The sequence below is a fragment of the Morchella sextelata genome (assembly GCF_020137385.1).
Source record: "Morchella sextelata strain SCLS chromosome Unknown scls_21, whole genome shotgun sequence".
In the NCBI taxonomy this organism is placed as follows: domain Eukaryota; kingdom Fungi; phylum Ascomycota; class Pezizomycetes; order Pezizales; family Morchellaceae; genus Morchella; species Morchella sextelata.
In genome coordinates, this window is record NW_025408636.1 from 761,389 (window position 1) to 779,693 (window position 18,305).

At 46.8% G+C, this 18,305-nt stretch overlaps 6 protein-coding genes across 6 annotated transcripts; 3 read left to right on the top strand and 3 right to left on the bottom strand.

Moving 5' to 3' along the window:
- Positions 1–2,503: 2,503 nt before the first annotated feature.
- H6S33_006790 (uncharacterized protein) lies at positions 2,504–4,110 on the top strand (the record flags this gene model as incomplete). Its single annotated transcript, XM_044838139.1, has 2 exons — positions 2,504–2,739; positions 3,024–4,110. 2 exons carry the CDS (start codon positions 2,504–2,506, stop codon positions 4,108–4,110), a joined length of 1,323 nt encoding a protein of 440 aa, XP_044689608.1.
- A 2,733-nt stretch (positions 4,111–6,843) lies between these two features.
- H6S33_006791 (uncharacterized protein) lies at positions 6,844–7,793 on the top strand (the record flags this gene model as incomplete). The annotated part of the gene is made up of 3 exons (XM_044838141.1): positions 6,844–7,063; positions 7,127–7,367; positions 7,433–7,793. The coding sequence occupies 3 exons, from the start codon at positions 6,844–6,846 to the stop codon at positions 7,791–7,793; spliced, it is 822 nt and encodes a 273-aa protein (XP_044689609.1).
- Positions 7,794–8,091: 298 nt separating this feature from the next.
- Positions 8,092–9,591, bottom strand: H6S33_006792 (uncharacterized protein; the record flags this gene model as incomplete). Its single annotated transcript, XM_044838142.1, has 7 exons — positions 8,092–8,182; positions 8,248–8,358; positions 8,420–8,778; positions 8,834–9,136; positions 9,192–9,302; positions 9,380–9,424; positions 9,529–9,591. 7 exons carry the CDS (start codon positions 9,589–9,591, stop codon positions 8,092–8,094), a joined length of 1,083 nt encoding a protein of 360 aa, XP_044689610.1.
- Positions 9,592–10,434: 843 nt separating this feature from the next.
- On the bottom strand, positions 10,435–11,383 carry H6S33_006793 (uncharacterized protein; the record flags this gene model as incomplete). Its single annotated transcript, XM_044838143.1, has 5 exons — positions 10,435–10,752; positions 10,805–10,952; positions 11,063–11,069; positions 11,124–11,159; positions 11,233–11,383. 5 exons carry the CDS (start codon positions 11,381–11,383, stop codon positions 10,435–10,437), a joined length of 660 nt encoding a protein of 219 aa, XP_044689611.1.
- A 643-nt stretch (positions 11,384–12,026) lies between these two features.
- On the top strand, positions 12,027–13,964 carry H6S33_006794 (uncharacterized protein; the record flags this gene model as incomplete). Its single annotated transcript, XM_044838144.1, has 4 exons — positions 12,027–12,200; positions 12,260–12,407; positions 12,458–12,945; positions 13,011–13,964. The coding sequence occupies 4 exons, from the start codon at positions 12,027–12,029 to the stop codon at positions 13,962–13,964; spliced, it is 1,764 nt and encodes a 587-aa protein (XP_044689612.1).
- An 806-nt stretch (positions 13,965–14,770) lies between these two features.
- On the bottom strand, positions 14,771–15,547 carry H6S33_006795 (uncharacterized protein; the record flags this gene model as incomplete). The annotated part of the gene is made up of 2 exons (XM_044838145.1): positions 14,771–15,435; positions 15,514–15,547. The coding sequence occupies 2 exons, from the start codon at positions 15,545–15,547 to the stop codon at positions 14,771–14,773; spliced, it is 699 nt and encodes a 232-aa protein (XP_044689613.1).
- Between the last annotated feature and the right edge of the window lie 2,758 nt (positions 15,548–18,305).

Genomic DNA, 18,305 nt, shown 5'->3' on the forward strand with positions numbered 1-18,305 from the left:
GGGGCAGCATATTCAGGTATATGTATACAGCTGCTCTCGTGCATTATCACCAGCATCATCATGGCAGTGTTTATCAACATGTGAATCGTATAAAAAGCTTAAAGCCCATGCAGAACGGCCAGGCAGAGCACCAACTAGAACTATCCAGGCCACGCGAGAATAACTCTAAAGCTCAAACACCTGCAGAATGTAGGTACAGGCAGGAACCCTTATCGTCTGGGCTAAACTTGTCACCTCGAGATCTCTCTGAAAATTCCGAGCAGGGTTATCGACATTCTTCGATGGACCACGCAAGGGGGGCGATGTTTCATTCCTTTTTAGAGTACCTAGAAGGGCTGTAACGCCCCCCCTCCCTCGCCTGTCGCTAAACACCCCAAACACCCGACGCCCCGGGATCACCACAATGGCACAACCTCACCCCTGGTCAGCTCATTACTATTCTGAATTGAAGGCATGTACTGGTCTGGTGTTGAAGTGCAACTCGCTGTGTACTGGATAGTAGGCATGCCACGCGGAATTACGCACCAATCTGGTGGAGATTGGAACCTGAGATGCTTGGATGAGCCATTAGTTTTGATAGGCCTGTCTCAACGTCGAAGCTATTCTCTGTCAATTGTATTGGCCGGCTTGGTCGTGGCCGTACGTGTTCTAGAGTCCGAATTGCAGTCAGACAAGTCCGTACCATATATCACATCGTATTCGAGAAACCGGACTCACATGACTGTGCTGCGGTCCCATTTCCCCTTCACTTCCTTTTCATTCCCCCCCGCCCATCCCGCGCGCTTCCCCTCCATGGTAACTACTCTCTACATACATAGGTAGAATTGCATAGCACACATCCCACCGGTAGAATTGATTCCCCAGTCAACCCCAGCAGCGATATTCCAGTACCTGCTCCTCCTCCGTTCTCCTCCTCTCTCCTCCACTAGGGTGCATTACTTTGTTCCCCCCTGCGCCGTGTTTCTATTTTAGAACTCCATCTACTCTACCATTGCCAAAACCACCGAGGGTAAAGCTGGGGAGATCTCTCCTGAATAATAAACCGTGAAGATAATACATAGAAAATCCCAGCTAAAAAAATTCCAAGCAGTCATTTTTCCCAAGGCCTGTTACTTCTGCCCAGTCTACTTATTCCCCGTGACGATCTAAATTTCTCCTTATCCCATCTTTTTTGCACTTTTTTCCCCTTCACTCCCACACACTCTCTCGCACACCCACTCGCAGCACAATACTCGTTCGCACCACACCCTCGGAGAGACCGCAGCAACTTCCTTACTACGAAAAAGGTAAATAAGTGTTTTTTTTCTGGCTAGTAGTAGCCAACCAAACCAAACCAACCAATCATTGTATGTACAACATCACTAACTAGACCATATCTCGGCCACTGTACTGATCAAGAAGAAAGAACGCACTGACAGTTATAAAAAAAGATCGCATACCGGTACCTTATCTCGTCAACTGAACCCTTGACCAGTACATACAGTGCAGTGCAGTGCAGTGCACATCCATCCGACAGGTGATCTAACCCCGGTCCACTGTGGGGAAAGGGAAAACCACCACGTCCATAGGGCAGGGAAAGTTCCGATCGTCTCCTTTAGAGACAAATACAGAAGAAAGGGACAAACATCAGTTCAACTATTCAACACCGGACGTTGTTGTTTCTGTTGGCTACATTCATACCCGCATCTCTACTAGCTCTACTGGACCAGAGCGGTTATCGATTCTCGAAAAAGATATTTTGCTTGGCCTCCCGTGCCGTGTGTCTCTCGCTGTACTATCCCTTGCGTCCCTCACGAGTGCTTGCTGCTAGTAAGGTAAGGGAATAGTTAGGCCGCCGTTAGGATTAACATATCTTGGGTACGTTCGAACGCCTAAGCCCTCCCTTTCTCTCCCCCACCCCCCCTTCTGTGCACTTCCTCGAGTTCTTTGGTCCCTGGACCCTTCTTCTGTTCCCTACACCTACATACCCTACATACCCTCTGCTTTGATTCACTCCCTATTGCTTGTTTTTCTTTCCTTGATTCACTCCCTTCTTTCCTGCACAATCTCATCATTGCATATACTCTACCATTCCCACTTGACTACTACTGCGACTACTTTCAAATCATTCTTGATATTAATCTTAAATCTTTTTTCTTTCTTTCCCTTTCTTCTTACTTGGTACTAAATACCTACTGTAGTGCTGCTGCAATTACAAGTCTTCTTTTTTAATTCCTGGAGTTCTATTTTTGCCCCGTTATCAGAATATTTCTTGATTTCGCCTATTCCCTTAAGCTTGTACAACCCTTTATTTGAACAAAACCCGCCCATCATCAGCATCATCATCATCATCCCGCCTGCATTTAAATTAAACCCATCCCATACATATACATATATCACCGCCCCCCCCCCACCATCCCATACCACATCACCACCCGTAATCACCGTCATCGGTGAACTACATTTTCTTCAGTGAAGAAAAAAAAATTATAAAGGGGGGAATCTCTAGACTAACACCTTCGCCATGACGACGCTCACCAGCACAATCACGACGATGTTCAACAGACTACCCATCTACACGCGGCCCAAGGAGCCGGCAATTGGCTACCCGACGCTGACCGAGAGCACAAACACGCATCTGACGGGGCAGATCTTGGGGCTGGATGGAAGGCCGATACCGCTGCCAAGCATCGGTGGGAACCCGTATACCATTGGGTATAAGATTGCGAGCTTTAAGGGTTTGCCGGACATTCCGAGCGTGTAAGTTGGCACCGTTTTTTTTTTGTCTGTTCGTCACTCTCTATTCTGTGGAGGATGTTCCGTTGGGTTTGGTGTTTGGAAGGTACCTGGTGATCCCTACTGGGGATGGATAGTATGCGCACCATGGACATTGTATTTGTATGGGTGGGCGCGGTCCTGCAGGTTTCGTGTAGATCAGGAACCAACGGTCGTTGCTATCAATTTGATGCTTGAGTGGCATTGAATATCTGTAACTTGTCTACTTGAAACACATACTAACCCTTGGATTTGCGCTCATTATATAGAGGATCCAGCCTGCGCGACGACTCATACGGTTCTTCAGAAGACTCTGAAGAAGAAAGCCTGCGCCCACCCGCCCCTCTGAAAATCAAAAACCTCAGCACTTCCACTGCATCTTCCTCAGAATCAACACTCACCCACAAAAAGACGGAAAGCATGTCATCCTCAAACTCATCCCCGCGCCTGCCCCCACCGCAGCAGCAGCGCAAAGGAATCCACCGCAAGCCCGCCCCGCCTACAAACCCCAACTTCTCCATCAGCGCCAAATCCTCCGCCGAGACGATCCGTGGCAAGTCCACTACTCCAGAAGGAAGCTCACGCAGAGGCTTTGGGCTTGGGAATGTAAAGGAGAAAGTTTCTGGGCGCCGCAGGCCGGTGGAGACCCCATCATACTCGTCGGACCACCACAACAGCGACATCCTGGACCCGCTAGAAGCGCCCTCCCCCATCGCTCTTGCAAAGCCGCCAAACTTTGTCTCGATTGATGACTGGTTGGACACACGTGAGCGGGAAGGCCTCCATAGAAGGAGCAACACCGTCACAACTGTCAACACTGTAGCGACTAGATACAACGACCCCATCCGGCTGCATATCCGCCAGTCCACCTTTGAGCCGCTCCCAACACCGCACGAGCTAGCACTGTCAGAGAGTATCCCATCGATGCCGCAAATTCCGAGCCAGTATAAATCGGCCGTCAGCAAGATCAGCATCCCGAGCGCGCCGCTACCAACCCAGGAGGTCAGGCGCCCAAAGACGCCGCCGCCGCAGCTAGAGGAGGAGGAGGAGAAGAAACCAAGGGGTCATATCGAGCAGCTGGAGTGTGAGCAGGATAAGCTCGCGACGAGACGGTCAGATATCAAGCGCGAGATTTGGGATATCAAGCAGCTGCTGCCGCCGAACCCAAGTACGCATAATAGGAGTGCGAGGGAGGATATGAATAAACGATTGGCAGAGCTTGTCCAGCAACTGGCAGATGTGGAGAAGGAGGTGCATGAGAATGGCATGAAGTTGCACAGGGCCTGGCGAAGGAGGGACAAGAAGATGGGCATTGAGGGACCTACGCACTTGTGGGTTAGTCGTGTCAGGGAGTAAGCCACGCACCGATCATGATTATGGGTGATGGATGAGTGGACTGGGCTAGGCTGGTCGGCTTAGTTGGTATTTTTCGTTTTGTCTTACCATATTTTTTCTTTCTTTTTTCTTTCGCCTTGTGGGCTTTTTTTTTCCCTCTAGAGCATCTTTCTGCCATTTCTCCCCTCGTTGAAGACTTATCATTGATCTGTATATGCCCCTCCACCTCTTGGATATCTTATCTGTGGATAGTTAGCGCCCTTTTTTCCTTTTTCCTTTTCTTATATCTTTTCTTTCGCTTTTGATTATATCCCCTGAGAACGCGGAGTTTATGTGTTGCTGATGGAGTTATTTTTTTGGTCTCTTTTTGGCTTATGTCCCTGGTTGCTACAGCTTCTTACTCGCTATTTTAATACCTTTACTGTGTTATTATATATTCACTCGTTATTTTTAGGTGTTTGGTTTTGCTCGGTCTTGGTTTTTTTTATTTTCTTCTTTATCATACCTTCTTACACCCTCGTTTTTCATTGTATTTAACTACCCGCTCGCTCACTCGCTCTCTTTCTTCTTCATAGAGTAGTAGTTGTAGTATTAGAGCTTTCCATGACTTATTTGCTGTTCGGTTCAGGTTACCTATCCAGGAGGAGGAGAAGGGGGGGAGGAAGGAGGAAGGAGGATGAGGATTATAGGATAGAAAATCCAGGAATGAGATACAGCCATAGTTTATGTGCCCAGTTTTCGTGCATGAATGTGCTTGACACGTATGGAAAACATTCCGGGAGCGGCGTTAAGCATGAGCCAGCGCAGCGGGATTTATTTTAGGCTTGCATTGCAGCATGCACAGAAAACAGGAAACATTCGAATTTCCCCGGGACGGTCGCTGTCAGGCGGATAGGCTGGCCCGAGGAGGGGGTGGAGGAGAGAATATACAGCCGGGTCTGTGGGTGTGGTTGTGCTGAGTGGGCTGGCGTCGTTGGTGGGGTCGAGTGATGGTTGGTGATGGTGATGTGTGGTTGACTGGTCTTACTTATATCGCCTTGGGCGCTGCAGCGGATCGTGCTTGTATTGTCGCATGAAGTATGCCTGGACTTGCAACGAGAAATAACTCTAGAAAGGCTAATAGACTCACCAGTTGAGCGGGCGCACTAGCTGTCCGGAATATGGACACTTGGTGATGGGTGTCCATCATAGCATTCCTTTGACCCTCTTTTCTTAGGCTGTTATCCATATACACTCTCTGGTAATATCAATGCTCTGATTCGCAAGAGATTCTCATTTCCGCTACTGGCGTTACGAAAAGATGGTAGGCGTTGTTGAAGGCAGGAGCGCCGAACTGCAGTGATGCCGGTAGTGATCGATCCCATCCTATGTTAACTCAGGTATATCAACTCAGGTCGGTGGCCAAATACATACATTTCATTGCCAGTGCTGTTTTGGCTTACTTGTCTTCGTCTCATGGACGCCCCCGGGTGGTGCATCGTAGGAGCAGGTTTCTGGGTGCGGAGCTGCCAAAGTCATGGATATATCTGAAGCTTCGAGGTCCAACTATATCGAAGAGAGACTGTTACGGTGGGATATTTGGGGCTATATTATAATATTGTGTAGTGCTAGGGCCATCACTTACAACTTATGATGCTTGAGTTGAGCTAGATTTGTAGCGTCAAGGATCGAGATGTTTCTCGCCTGAAGTTCGGCTGCGTAAACCAGCAAGCTACCGCGTGCAATTAATGAAAGAAAAACCTACCACGTAGTTGGAATGTCAGCAGAAGGACAGAGTACTATGGGAATACACACGTAGTCTTGTGCCTATCCGGCGATCCCTTACAAACAGCTTTTGAATTTTCTTAACACTACTGCAGCTGGGCTTCACGACAACTGCAACAGTAGGGACTGGTGGCATTTTGGCCAGAGTAACAAGGCAATATCGTGGCCTCGCAGCAGCATTCAATTCATATGCAGTAGTGATACTACCCAGTTGTAGTTGCTAAACAGATTGGAAATCGAACAAAAACCTCATGAATGTGGATCACCTACATGTACTAACTACTAAGTACTACTGAGACAGAGCTAACTAATCATGGTGTTGGTACTGCTCCAGCAAAGAATGGCATAGCACGAATCGATCTGCCGGCATGAGTGAGACATGCATATGCCAAGTGTACACCGCGATCGAATACGTACCTGATCCTTAATAATCACTGATCTTCAAGTAATAGGTGGGATGGCACTAGTGGAACATCACAGGCAGGTAACTCTAAATCACTGGTATCTAATAATTCTAAGACCCGACTACAAACACCTCTTGCCCAATGGTCGTAATTGCCGTCCGGCCCTAAGGTTAAGCAGCTGAGATATATCCCGTCGGGCATTCACCCAAAAGTAGAAGTTTGAAGCACTAATACTACTTCAAGAACCCTTACCTCAATCGCATAAGTATCCATCTAATCCTATGTCCCATCGTCTTCAGCTCATCCAAAGTCCTCCACCATGGCTTCCGTTCTGCGTACGTCTAAGTTTGCCGCGATCTTCTTGCATCTCCTCGTTCCCTTCGTAGTATCTCTGAACTTCACAGCATCATCACAGCAAGGCGTTTTACACAATTATGTAAGGATTCCCTGTTCCATATATATATACAAATTACACAAAAGCGATCATGACCTCACTGTGCGGGGGAAAAAGGCGTATCACCTAGTGGCATTTGAACATAACCCTCCAACCTGTACAAACAGCTCAGACCGTGACACCCTACTGTTCATGGGCGGCCTCGGTGAAGGTTTCACCACAGTCCCATATGTTTCCGGGCTTGCAGACGCGCTTGAAGACTGGAGTGTGGTTGAAGTTTTGACCACTTCGTCATACTACGGCTGGGGCATGGGGAGCCTAAAGCGGGATGTCGAGGAGCTTTCTCAAGCCGTGGCTTACATCAAGCAAATTCGCCCCCACGGACGTGTGGTTCTGCTGGGTCACTCCACAGGTAAAGAAAAACACTACCCAAAAATCATTTCCAACTCTAACTTTCCGTGATGCAAAAAAAAAGGCAGCCAAGACGCCATTGAGTACATTTCAAAACCCGCCGCAGGCGCCCCAGACCTCGATGGTGCGATCTTCCAAGCCCCAGTTAGCGACAGGGAAGCAATGCGCTATCTTATGGGAGATGAATCGTATTATGAGGCCCTCGATTTTGTTACGAAATGGGTTGCGGAAGGCTTGGGCGAGGAAATAATCCCAATCAAGTATCGTGGGCCATTTGCAGCTTACCCTATCACTGCTCGTCGATGGTACCTTAACCCTGATCGACCTCACTTGCTTTCTTATATGTAAAGGCTGTGCTGACCTTTTGTAGGTACAGTTTGCTTGTTCCATTAGGTCCCGATGGTATCCCACGAGGTGATGACGATTATTGGTCCTCAGATATCAGTGAGGATGTTGTGAGGTCCGTGTATGAAAGAGTCACAGCTGAAACAAAACTACTCTACCTGTTCTCGGGAGACGATGAGTATATGTCAAGCAGTCTCGATAAAGAAGCGTTGCTTCAAAAGTGGTACCGTGCTGCAGCTGCAGCTGGAGTAACTGTGGATACGGAGAACAGTGGAACAGTGGCTAAAGCAAACCATCGGTACGAGGATGTACCCGAGGGGGTAACTCAAGACCTTTATGGAAGAGTGAAGAGATTCTTGGAGGGGTTAGGTAGCGATTTAAAATAATCGTGGATCAGGTCCTATTACTTTGGGTCTTGGGCTAGGAGCTCGTTTAGTCCTACTGAAACATGGACTTCTTCTACGAGATGCATTCATTCCAGCACGCTGATATCACAATACGAGTGATTGTTCATGATCACAAGGCACTTCTTCTTTATCGTAATTTATTCCGTCTTTTGTAAAGTCCTAAAAGCGTTGCGACACTAAGAACCCTTCCTGTTGTGTTCACAACTCATACGACCAAAAAAGCAAAGAAACAAAATCGATTACCATGTAAAACCCATACTAGCCAGCTATTGTTCTTTTACAACTGGTTGGCAGTGTTGAAGTCAGTCAAGGCCTCCTTGACACGGGCAGTCATGGTCTTCTCTCCCTCACGGACCCAGACGCGGGGACTAGTAAAGTATCTTGTGTTAGATCCCAACACTCATTGGGGGGGATTTATTAAAAGGAAGCTTACTCGAAGTATTTCTTGTTGGGCTTGTCATCACCGTCAGGGTTTCCGACTTGCTGCATCAGGTAATCCTTCTTGTTGAGGACGTAATCACGGATACCAGTCAGGTAGGCGTACCTTTTTACTGGTGAGTAAAAGACTCTATACACTCTCTCATAGCGGAACAACGATAACTTACTGCAAATCGGTGTCCAAGTTGACCTTAATAACACCGTTCTCAATTCCCTGTCTGAACTCCTCCTTGGAGGAACCAGAGCCTCCGTGGAAAACAAGGAACAATGGCTTCTCCTCGGTACCGCCGATCTGCTGCCTGGTGTAGGCCTGGTGCTTTCCGAGGAGCTCGGGGTGGAGCTTGACGTTACCGGGCTTGTACACACCGTGAACGTTTCCGAAGGCGGCAGCGATGGAGAAGTACGGGGAAACAGAGGATAGAGCCTTGTAGACCTCATAAATGTCCTCGGGTTGAGTGTACAGGGCGCTGTTGTCGACATCGGTGTTGTCAACACCATCCTCCTCACCTCCAGTGATTCCAATTTCCTATAATAATAATTAACTAAAGGCTCGTTTAGATTTACTGGATAAAACCACGAACCATCTCAAGCCACTGCTTCATAGGAGCAGCACGCTCGGCGTACTTCTTCGTAATAGCAATGTTCTCTTCCTTCTCCTCCTCAGACAGATCGATCATGTGAGATGAGAAAAGAGGCTCTCCATGCTCAGCGAAGTACTTCTCGTCAGCATCGAGCATTCCGTCCAACCAAGGAAGGAGCTTCTTGGCGCAGTGATCGGTGTGGAGAATAACTGGGATGCCGTATGCTGGGGCGATTGAGCGGATGTAGTGGGCCGCGGCGATGGCACCGGAGATAGAGGCGAATTGGTCAGTGTTGGGGACGCCCTATATAGAAGTTATGAGTTGAATGTTCAATATCTGGAGCGAGTACGATACGAACCTTTCCAGCGAAGTAGGCAGCACCACCCTGAGACATTTGGATGATGATTGGGGACTTTGCATCGCGGGCCGCCTCGAGGGAAGCGACTACCGTTGAGGAAGAAGTGACATTCTATTTGTTATCTGTAAGTTAATAATCCCTCCAACGGTTGTAAAAAAATGGCGAGAGAAAGGAATGAGTAAACTCACGATGGCAGGAATGGCGAACTTGTGCTCCTTGGCATATTTGAAAAGCTATTTTTGCAGATTATAGTCAGAATAATCCGGGTAAAGCAAGTACATGTAGTTATCCAATAACGTGGAGTGAAAACGTTGTATGGCGGGGCATTTAGACTTACGTTCAAGACGTCATCACCAACGATAACACCAGACTTCCTCTTAAGAACTTCGAGAGCACCCATTATGATAATTCTAATAAGGAGAGGAGAAGTGTTAGTTGATGAATTCCCGATCAAAATTTCAAATGGAGATTTTGATTCTTTGAAGAGGAATAGTGGGGCAGCTTGAGAGTATCCTTAAGGCGACAATCCTAGGCAAGTACACAAGGTAAATGAGGGGGTTGATGAAGAGCTCACCTAAATTTGACGAGGGCGAGTCTTTTTCTGTGTTTGTTTGAGCAGTGTTGCTTTGCAGTTGGAAGATGAGGGGGATAGGGTGGTTTATGTAGACGTTGATTTCTCAACAAACGGAGAGAACACCACTTTTATTAATGGCGGGGTTAATTCGCACGGCAGGACAGATAGACAGGGATGTTGGTGGAAGTCTCAGAGATACCGCCTCTGTGGAGTTTTCTTTCTATATGACGTACTGAAAACTTGAAATATCTACAATTATATTTTGCGGCGCATACGGGATGATTGCCGTACTGGCAGTAGTACCCGGCCGAGCCCTTTACTCTTGTTAAAATCGCGAATCGCGATGAATGGAGTACCGATACTTTTTTTCTTATTCCGGTTCGCTGCAAAAACGTAAATGATCCTGCTAAATAACATATACAGCCCCCCACGTGGAGGATGGGTGGGAGGGGAATGGTAAAATATACAGAGAAAGAAAAAAAAGCATCCCACAATCTAATTCTTTTTACATCTCCCTTTCATAAATGCCCGGTTGCATAGATAGATAGCTTTATTTCCCTTTTGACAGCTGACGCTTGCTGGTGATCGTACGCATATCGAAGAGTTTTTATTCCGAGATTCGGCCTTTTTTTTGGTTATGCAGCTCTAAACCTAACCCATTCCCATCTTCTAATGTATTTCCTGCCTCTGGACTGTAGCCCGTCTTCTGACGAAATCATTGGTTCCCTTCATCTTGATTTCAAACTGGTATTCTCCAATCATTTTGATCTTGTCACCATCAACTCCTATCAACTCAATCTGATCAGGTGTGATAACGACCCTCGATCCCTCCTCTCCGTTCGCGGCAGAGACCATTTTAATTGCGTTGGCAATATCAACTGTAGACACCGATCCGTGAAGGGAGTGGTCTGTTGGAGAAATAGTTGCGCTGGAGAACTGGAGGGAGGGGGGGAGCAAAGCCTCGAGGATAGCGATGGTTTGCGTGGGCTATGGTAAATATTAATAACGCTGTGATTATCCTAGGATGGATCGAACGCACAGAAAGGAGAGAAACGGTGGCCCTTTGTTTCTTTTTACCGCCTGTAACAGTGTCGGCGAGAAAGAAGAAGTCTCGTTGGGGGGCTTCACCGCGCGGTATCTTCTTTAGCTCTGTGTAGTGGACATAGTCTGCTACCTTCTGAGGATACCTGGGGAGTGGATTAGTATGTTCTCGGAATTTTCGACATCAGATTGCCATATATAGGGATATGATTGTGCATAGATTCTGCCTCACACAGAAGTGGCATGTTAGACATACCATATGCCTAAAGTCGTCCAGTTAGTAAAAATGGTTCACAAACAAAATTAAGAAGACTCACTCCTCATTCTTCCCTTTGCAACAGGAATCAAGGTCCCTATTATCCCGGACACATCAGAATCTCAGGTCCCCAACAATGAACACATCAGGTAACTGGACGACCATCATACCAGCTGGTCCATATTTTGGCACATCTTTTAGCAGCCTAACCGTGACCGTGGGGACCTTCACCATCTTCTTATTCCCTCGAATTTGCTGGAAGGCACCGCCGGCGAGTTGCCGGATACATGACGGACACTTTGGAGTGCTGAATAACGCCATTGGGACCCTGAATGGCTCTGTGGTAAACTGTTTGTTGGTGGTTGTTCCTGACTAGATTTGCGATTCCGAGAATCTTGGACTAGAGCCGCTTCAACGCGCGGGGTGTGATACATGGGCAACACACATGCCAAAAATCATATATATTATAAAGCGTGCATCATAATAAACGGTGGTAAAGATTTGAGTACCAGCTTTACATCTCACTACAATTTTGTTACTGGAAATAAAACACTGCATTGGAAGAAAAAAAAATGACCGGACCGAACTCTATTATCTTCCGGCTGACAAAGGACTTGCGCACCCCTCCAAGACAAGACATCCTGGGGTGTAGCCCCTCCTCTTTTAGGTGTCTTTACCTACGACTTTGCCCACGCTATCACCCGGTTAGAAAAAGTTGAACAGACATCATCGCCATTCTGTTCTTTTGTTTGTCGTCAACATAACGCAACCACAAAAAAAAACTAAAAGGAGCCTCAATTCAGATACGGGAAAGGAAAGGAATATCGTCAGACATAAACTAAGCAGACCATCAGTCACTTTTCTACTGTACATATCTCAACATAAATTGGCGGTGATGAAAGTCCCTCACTCTCGGCTCTCTTTCTCGCCATAGCTCAGAAACAAGTCCAAAAAGGAATCCGGAATGCCGGCGCCAAATAACAAGCAGCTCACGATCGCCTATGCTGCTGGTGCATCCCTCGCTGCTGTAACCCTCGTCTATGTTTTTGGCCCTACATGGTTTATCGATTCAAACCCTTCCTCATCACAGCGGAAGAAGGGAGTGGTGGGTCTTGTCAACACAGCCAATGACTGCTTTGTATGAATGCACCCACGTCCTACTCAGCCCTATGGACATTCCATTAATCCCATAAACAGATAAATTCAATTCTACAATCCCTTGCAGGACTAGGAGAGCTCAGGGCATATTTGGTCAGACGGACAAGGGCGGCAAAGGCCAACGGGGAATTTATCGAGGGTGATGAAAAACCGTTTCTGACCGCAGCTTTAAAAGATATATTAGATGGTGGGTTTGGATATCAGCGGATTTCGGAGGTGAGAACTGATGAGTTACAGGTCTTAACGAGAGGCCATTATATAGGAAGACGTTATCTGCACGACCTTTTTTGACTGTTCTAGAGAGAGTATTCCGGCAGAGGATTTCCCGCAGCCAACAGGACGCCCACGAATTCTTGCAGGTTGTTGCCGAGACAATAGCGGAGGAATATCATAAGCAGAAAAAGTCAGTGAAAGCAGCAAAAAGAGTAGTGAAGGAAAAGGATTTAGAGGACGAAAAGGCTCACGAGGAGGAGGAAGAGGCGGAGGAGAGAAATATTCTCCTCAATGTGGGTGAGGCTGATGGGGAGAAAGTAGAAGAGGAAGAGGATGGGGTCATCATTAATGTGGAACATTCGGATTCAAATTTAGATGACGAGACAGAAGACGAAGCCGGGATGCCACTTGAGGGGAAAGTTGAATCGGAGATAGAGTGTCAGAAATGCCACTTCAAGCCAAAACCTACAGTTTCCACATTCGTCGTTTTGACATTACCGGTTCCTCAAAAGGTGCGTTGAATCTACTTTTATCGAATTTCTTTAGCATGAGCAATACTCTAATAGTCTCTTTACAGAGTAGTACAACCCTCTCAGACTGCATTAAGGGTGTTCTCTCCACAGAGTACATAGACGATTTCCAATGCGCAAAATGCAGACTTGAACATGCCATAGCAACCCTAACCCGTAAAATTGCAAGTACACCTGTCACAAAGCAAGAAAAGATTCAAGAGATAATCGACACTCTCCGACAAACTCTTGAAAAAGATCCTGAAAAAATTCCTGAGGGAATCGATATACCACCATCTTCCTCGGCCCCCAAATCCCGTATAGCTCGTAGGACCCGCATGTCGTCCCACCCCCGAATTCTCGCTCTCCATCTCTCCCGCTCTATCTACGAGGGTTATTCATCGTCGAGAAAGAATAGTGCTCGGGTTTCATTCCCAGAAACCTTGCAGATGGGCGGTATCATGGAGAAGCATGAATATAAACTTCTCTGCATGGTGACACACAAGGGCGGCCACGAGAGTGGGCATTATGAATGCTTTAGGAGGCAGATTGTGTCCCCGCCGCCCTATTCCACACCTACGCCCACACTTGCACCTTCTACCCCTGCAGCAAGTGGTCAAGCGTCACCGATTGGTGGTTCGACTCCAGGATCCACCGTTCGATTGGTAGACCCAAGGGAACCGGGCGTAGACTCCCCTTCCTTATCACCTTATGCTGCATCGTCCAATATTCTACCCTCGGATGCATCGTCCAATTTATCAAGCTCGGATTCAAAATCTACACCGTCCCCTTCTCTGTTGACACCCGATATTTCTTCTATCCCGGAGGCTGGCCCGGGAACCGCAGCAGATAGTGCTTTTGAAAAAAAGGCCCATGTTCCGAATAAAGTCAGAAAGAAGCACGGCAATAATAAGTGGTGGCGCATAAGCGACGACAAGATCAGAGAGACGAAAACTGGGGACGTCCTTGGTATGCAAAAGGAGGTCTATTTGCTATTTTATGAAGAGCAGAAACCGGAATAAATTTTATCAGCATACTGCATAAAACAAAACGAATACCATTTTATACGTCGATTTTTTTCTATCTTTTACTATTTATGCTTCATTCATAATGTGGGAACTGTAGAGTACTGCTAGAAGTACGGATGGGCATTGTTTGGTTTAGAGGCATTTTTCCACTGGTCACTCAGGGTTTGGCTTAAACGTGATAGTAGGCTTTGGAAGAAAGAACATCGACATCATAGGGGACTCATCAGGTATTATGGGTTTTGTTTTATCCTTTAATCCCCTCTCCCTTGGCTTGGAAAAGACGTTAGATTATGGAAAATTTGACATCCAGTTTTTTACTGTACAGTATCATAGCATGGCAATATTTCCTCAGAGAAACACATTCATATTTCAATTCTGGGCTACGTTGCCGATGTTCTACAATGCATTCGCAATATTTGCGAACATCATGATATCAGGTCGAGCAACTTTTTTTATTACCCTTCAAAAAAAAGATAACTTTAACTTGAACCTCGCTATTAAGCGCCTGGCACATTGAAATCCAAAGGGAAAAAGGGGGGAGAGGGAATCCGAACATTAGAGATTCATTTAAGAAATACACGGGTTATACCATTTACAAAACAAAGATGCTGCTTTTTAATACTGCAGCTCCAGTCTGATATAGTCAGATACTACGGGCAATTTTTTTCTTTCCAGTTTTAAACTCCTGGACATGAGGACATCAGCTATGGCTCTTGCTTGCTATGAATTTTGACTGATAATAATGGTCGATGGTTAGCCTACCTACCAGAAATCAGATTGCGGTCACCAGGACGGACAATCTAGGCCTTTGAACGAGTCCTTTGTGATATTTTCTCCGCACCGCCTGCACCGGTTTCAAGTTTTGCTGCCTCCTCTTTTTTCCTCGCTTCGATTTCGGATTTCTTGGGGCGACCTGGTCCACGCTTCTTTGGTGCAGGAGACTTCTCGGCGTCACCTGAGTCGGCTTCTTCGGACTTCTTTGAATCTCCGTTGCCGTTCTTTTCCTTGGCGTTTTCGTCGTGGAGCTTGGGCTTCTTAGCTTCCTTGCCGGTCTCTTTCTCGACTTCCAGTTGCTCTTCGGCCGGTGATTTGCCATTACCATCAACGTCGGCCTCCGAGCGGTCTCGCTTCTCGCCAGCCTCGGCTTCCTTCTTTTCGGCTGCCGCTTCTTTCGCTTCTTTCGCTTCTTTCGCTTCTTTCGCTTCTTTAGTCTCTCTCGCTTCTTTCGCTTCTTTAGCGGCCGTCTTCTTGTCTTTCTTCTCGGCAGGAGCTGCAGACGACTCCTTGGTGAGCTCGCTTGCACGCTTAACAACGTCGTTGCCTTCACGCTCTACGTGCACTGCAGGGTTGTCAGGGTCAGCGTTCTTGTGTACTCGTTTACCCTTCGATACGATCTCGAGGGAGCCGTGGTTCTTGATCTCGGCAACGGTCCCCGAAGGATGACCAGAGCCCCAATTCCAGGTGACTGGATTCGGGGGGCTTTATGAGCACCAATCCCTCTCTTTTTGCGAGTCAATTTATGGAAATATCAGAGGGGTCCTACCTTCATCGCCCTTCTTGATGCTCTTATCAGTCATTTTGGAGTATGGAGGGATTTTTGTTTTTGTATGTGAGAGGTGAGGTTGGTTGAGTAGTTTACGTTTGAGTAATACAAATAAGTAGATGGAAGCTCAATGAGAACTGAAATACGATGGAAAAATTGCTAGGTGTTTGGATTGGAAGAAGGAGGAAGAAGGTATAAAAGTGTGATGGAAAGGAGAGCGAGGAATGGCTCTCTTAAATAAATTCAGGACAACGTGCAATAGACTATCTAAGCAATGACGCGCAATAATCAATTTTGGGGGAAGGACGGGGGGAACCATAAAGTTGGCTGATGCATTTTTCGTTCAACTTTGGCCGCCGCCTTCCATAGCAGCATCCATACCCCCCAGGGGAGAGAGCGAGGCAAGGTCAGGTACATACCTACATTCTAATGGATCAGCAAAATACCCCAACAAAGTAACCTCATATAATACTCAATTGTCGTACACCCGCCCCCTCCCTTTCGCGAAAGCAGGTAAAATGGAGAGACAGACCCCCCCTCCCCTTTGAATACATGTACTTATTTGATACAGGTAGTACCGGAAGACGGGGAACTTTATTTATGGGGGTGTACTTTATGTAGGTATGTAATGTATCTTAGGTGCGAGGTAAGGCAGGTGCGGTTACCTACATTTGGCGCAAAGCAAAAAAAAAAAAAAAAAAAGAAATAGCGGCTGCAAACCAGACTGTGGGGATGAATATCAATGGGGGGATAATGTGCGACACAATTAGTAGTATGGCTGCATCCAGAAAGAGCTGAACTTTCAGTGGTGGGAGCTTCAATAAAACGGCAAAATTAACACGGGGCTAAGATAAGAGGCTATTGGCTGTATTGGGTTATAATACATTGAATGTTTCTACCGACTTCTATGAGATTGAGACAGAAAATTAGTGGGAGAGGTTTCAATAATAAGTAGCAATTGGGTGTTTATGCTTCACGAGAAATTAGACGGCAGTTGGCAGGTCAAAGTAGGCCAATTTTCTAAAGGCGCAAGGAGCGATAAAGCATGGTTGTGGTAACCGATCCTTGATCGATCCATGAGGCTGTTAATGGTAACTCATAAGAACATATTTCGTGCATCAGATTCTCTACTTCCCGGTTAGAAACTCTGTGACGCAGGAGAAGAAACCAGAACACGGGGCGCGGGCACAGGGTATAGGGTATGGGGCTTAGGGTTTCTAGCAAATCTCCGCGGTTCCATAAAGCACGAGCCCGTAGTGCAAAAAACTATTTATATTGGAGTTGGAGACGGATTTCTTTGGGTGCGCACCAGCAGATAATTTCTTTCAACATGTATATTGAGAAAGAGCGAGTTAACTGTTTGTAGATGCGATATGTACTTCCACCCCTAACCCTCACCTCGCCTAGCTGTCGACTGCTGTTTAGGGATGAAGAGGAGGAAATCAAGGTTATCCCCCCAGGATCTCTTGGCACCTGCGTTTGCGCAATGCGCATAAACCACACCCAGGGTTCCAAGATTCCGGGGACATTCCACCGTGTCCGTGCCCATTAATTGATCTTGATCCATTTTGGAGAACGAAACTGCCTCAATTATCACCTATCAGTAAGCTCTAGAGCTCGGGGGTGCCTAATATACACAACTTTCCAGCGATTCCCATCTTGACGATGCTTATTGTGATCGGGGCTGGTCCGGGGGTTGAACCCAGTTCGGTGCACGAGGCTCTTTCGACATGTTGTTTAAAGCTAAAGACTTGATACCATGTACCTACCGTTCTGCCAACACCATCTCTCCAAACTTAGAGTATGGAAGCGAGGTCACCAATAGCAGCTGTGTGGGAAACAGGGCGCTGGGGCTGTTCTTGGAGTAAGCCATCGACAGCGTAACTCATTTGTAGTTATGTGTGTGTGTCTTATGGGTGCATAAGTGATTCATGCCATACTATGGAGAGAGCTCTATTCTTCAGAGGTACTGGCATTATCTAAGCTGTGGATACATCTAGCCATACTAAACAGGCCTCCACCGAAGTCTGTGGTTAGTCGTCCCTTACAGTAGAGAGATTGAGAGTAGAGTAGCATGTACCTACATATATAGCCTTCTTAGGCATTGAGTTGGTTTCATCTGTATTGTAGTTGCGCAATACCGGTTTCACCCCACTACATGTATGTACATCAGCAGAGTACAAGTACATACATGTACATGTACATATACGCAAAGTAAATGCCAGCTAGAATGATCAATTAGACCTTTGAAACTGTTGAATTCAAACCTTTACGGAGATGGCAATCGAGATATCGGTGCTGGCTATCGGGGATGTTCAATCAAAATCATGTAGCCTTTTACTGAAGGACAAGGTCACCCGCCACTTGTCCTTCCTCCATCCATCCCTCTCTTCCAATGTTCATCTCTCTTCAGCTTTTTGATCTCACACCCTCCTCAAGCCCGGACTGCTTTGCTGTACAAAAAAAGAGCATACATACATATGTAGATTAGACACATACATGATATCGTAGAGCTGTTTCAATGGATGCCAACCAAAGTGGCGGGGTCAGACGGCCGTAAGTTACGTAACCAGAATGTACTTACATTCAGAATTACAACGTCGGAGAGAGTGAACCCTAGCCACAGATTAGTCCATTAGCAGCGCACCGTAAGCCAGGCAGACGTTGGTTGCGTGTGTGTGCACAGTGCAACAGCCCCGGTCACCCCTTCTCCAGCCCCAAGAGAACACTCAGAAAGAGTAGTCCTCCCCCATTATCGTCAATCCGTCCAGATCCTCTTTAGAACACCACCT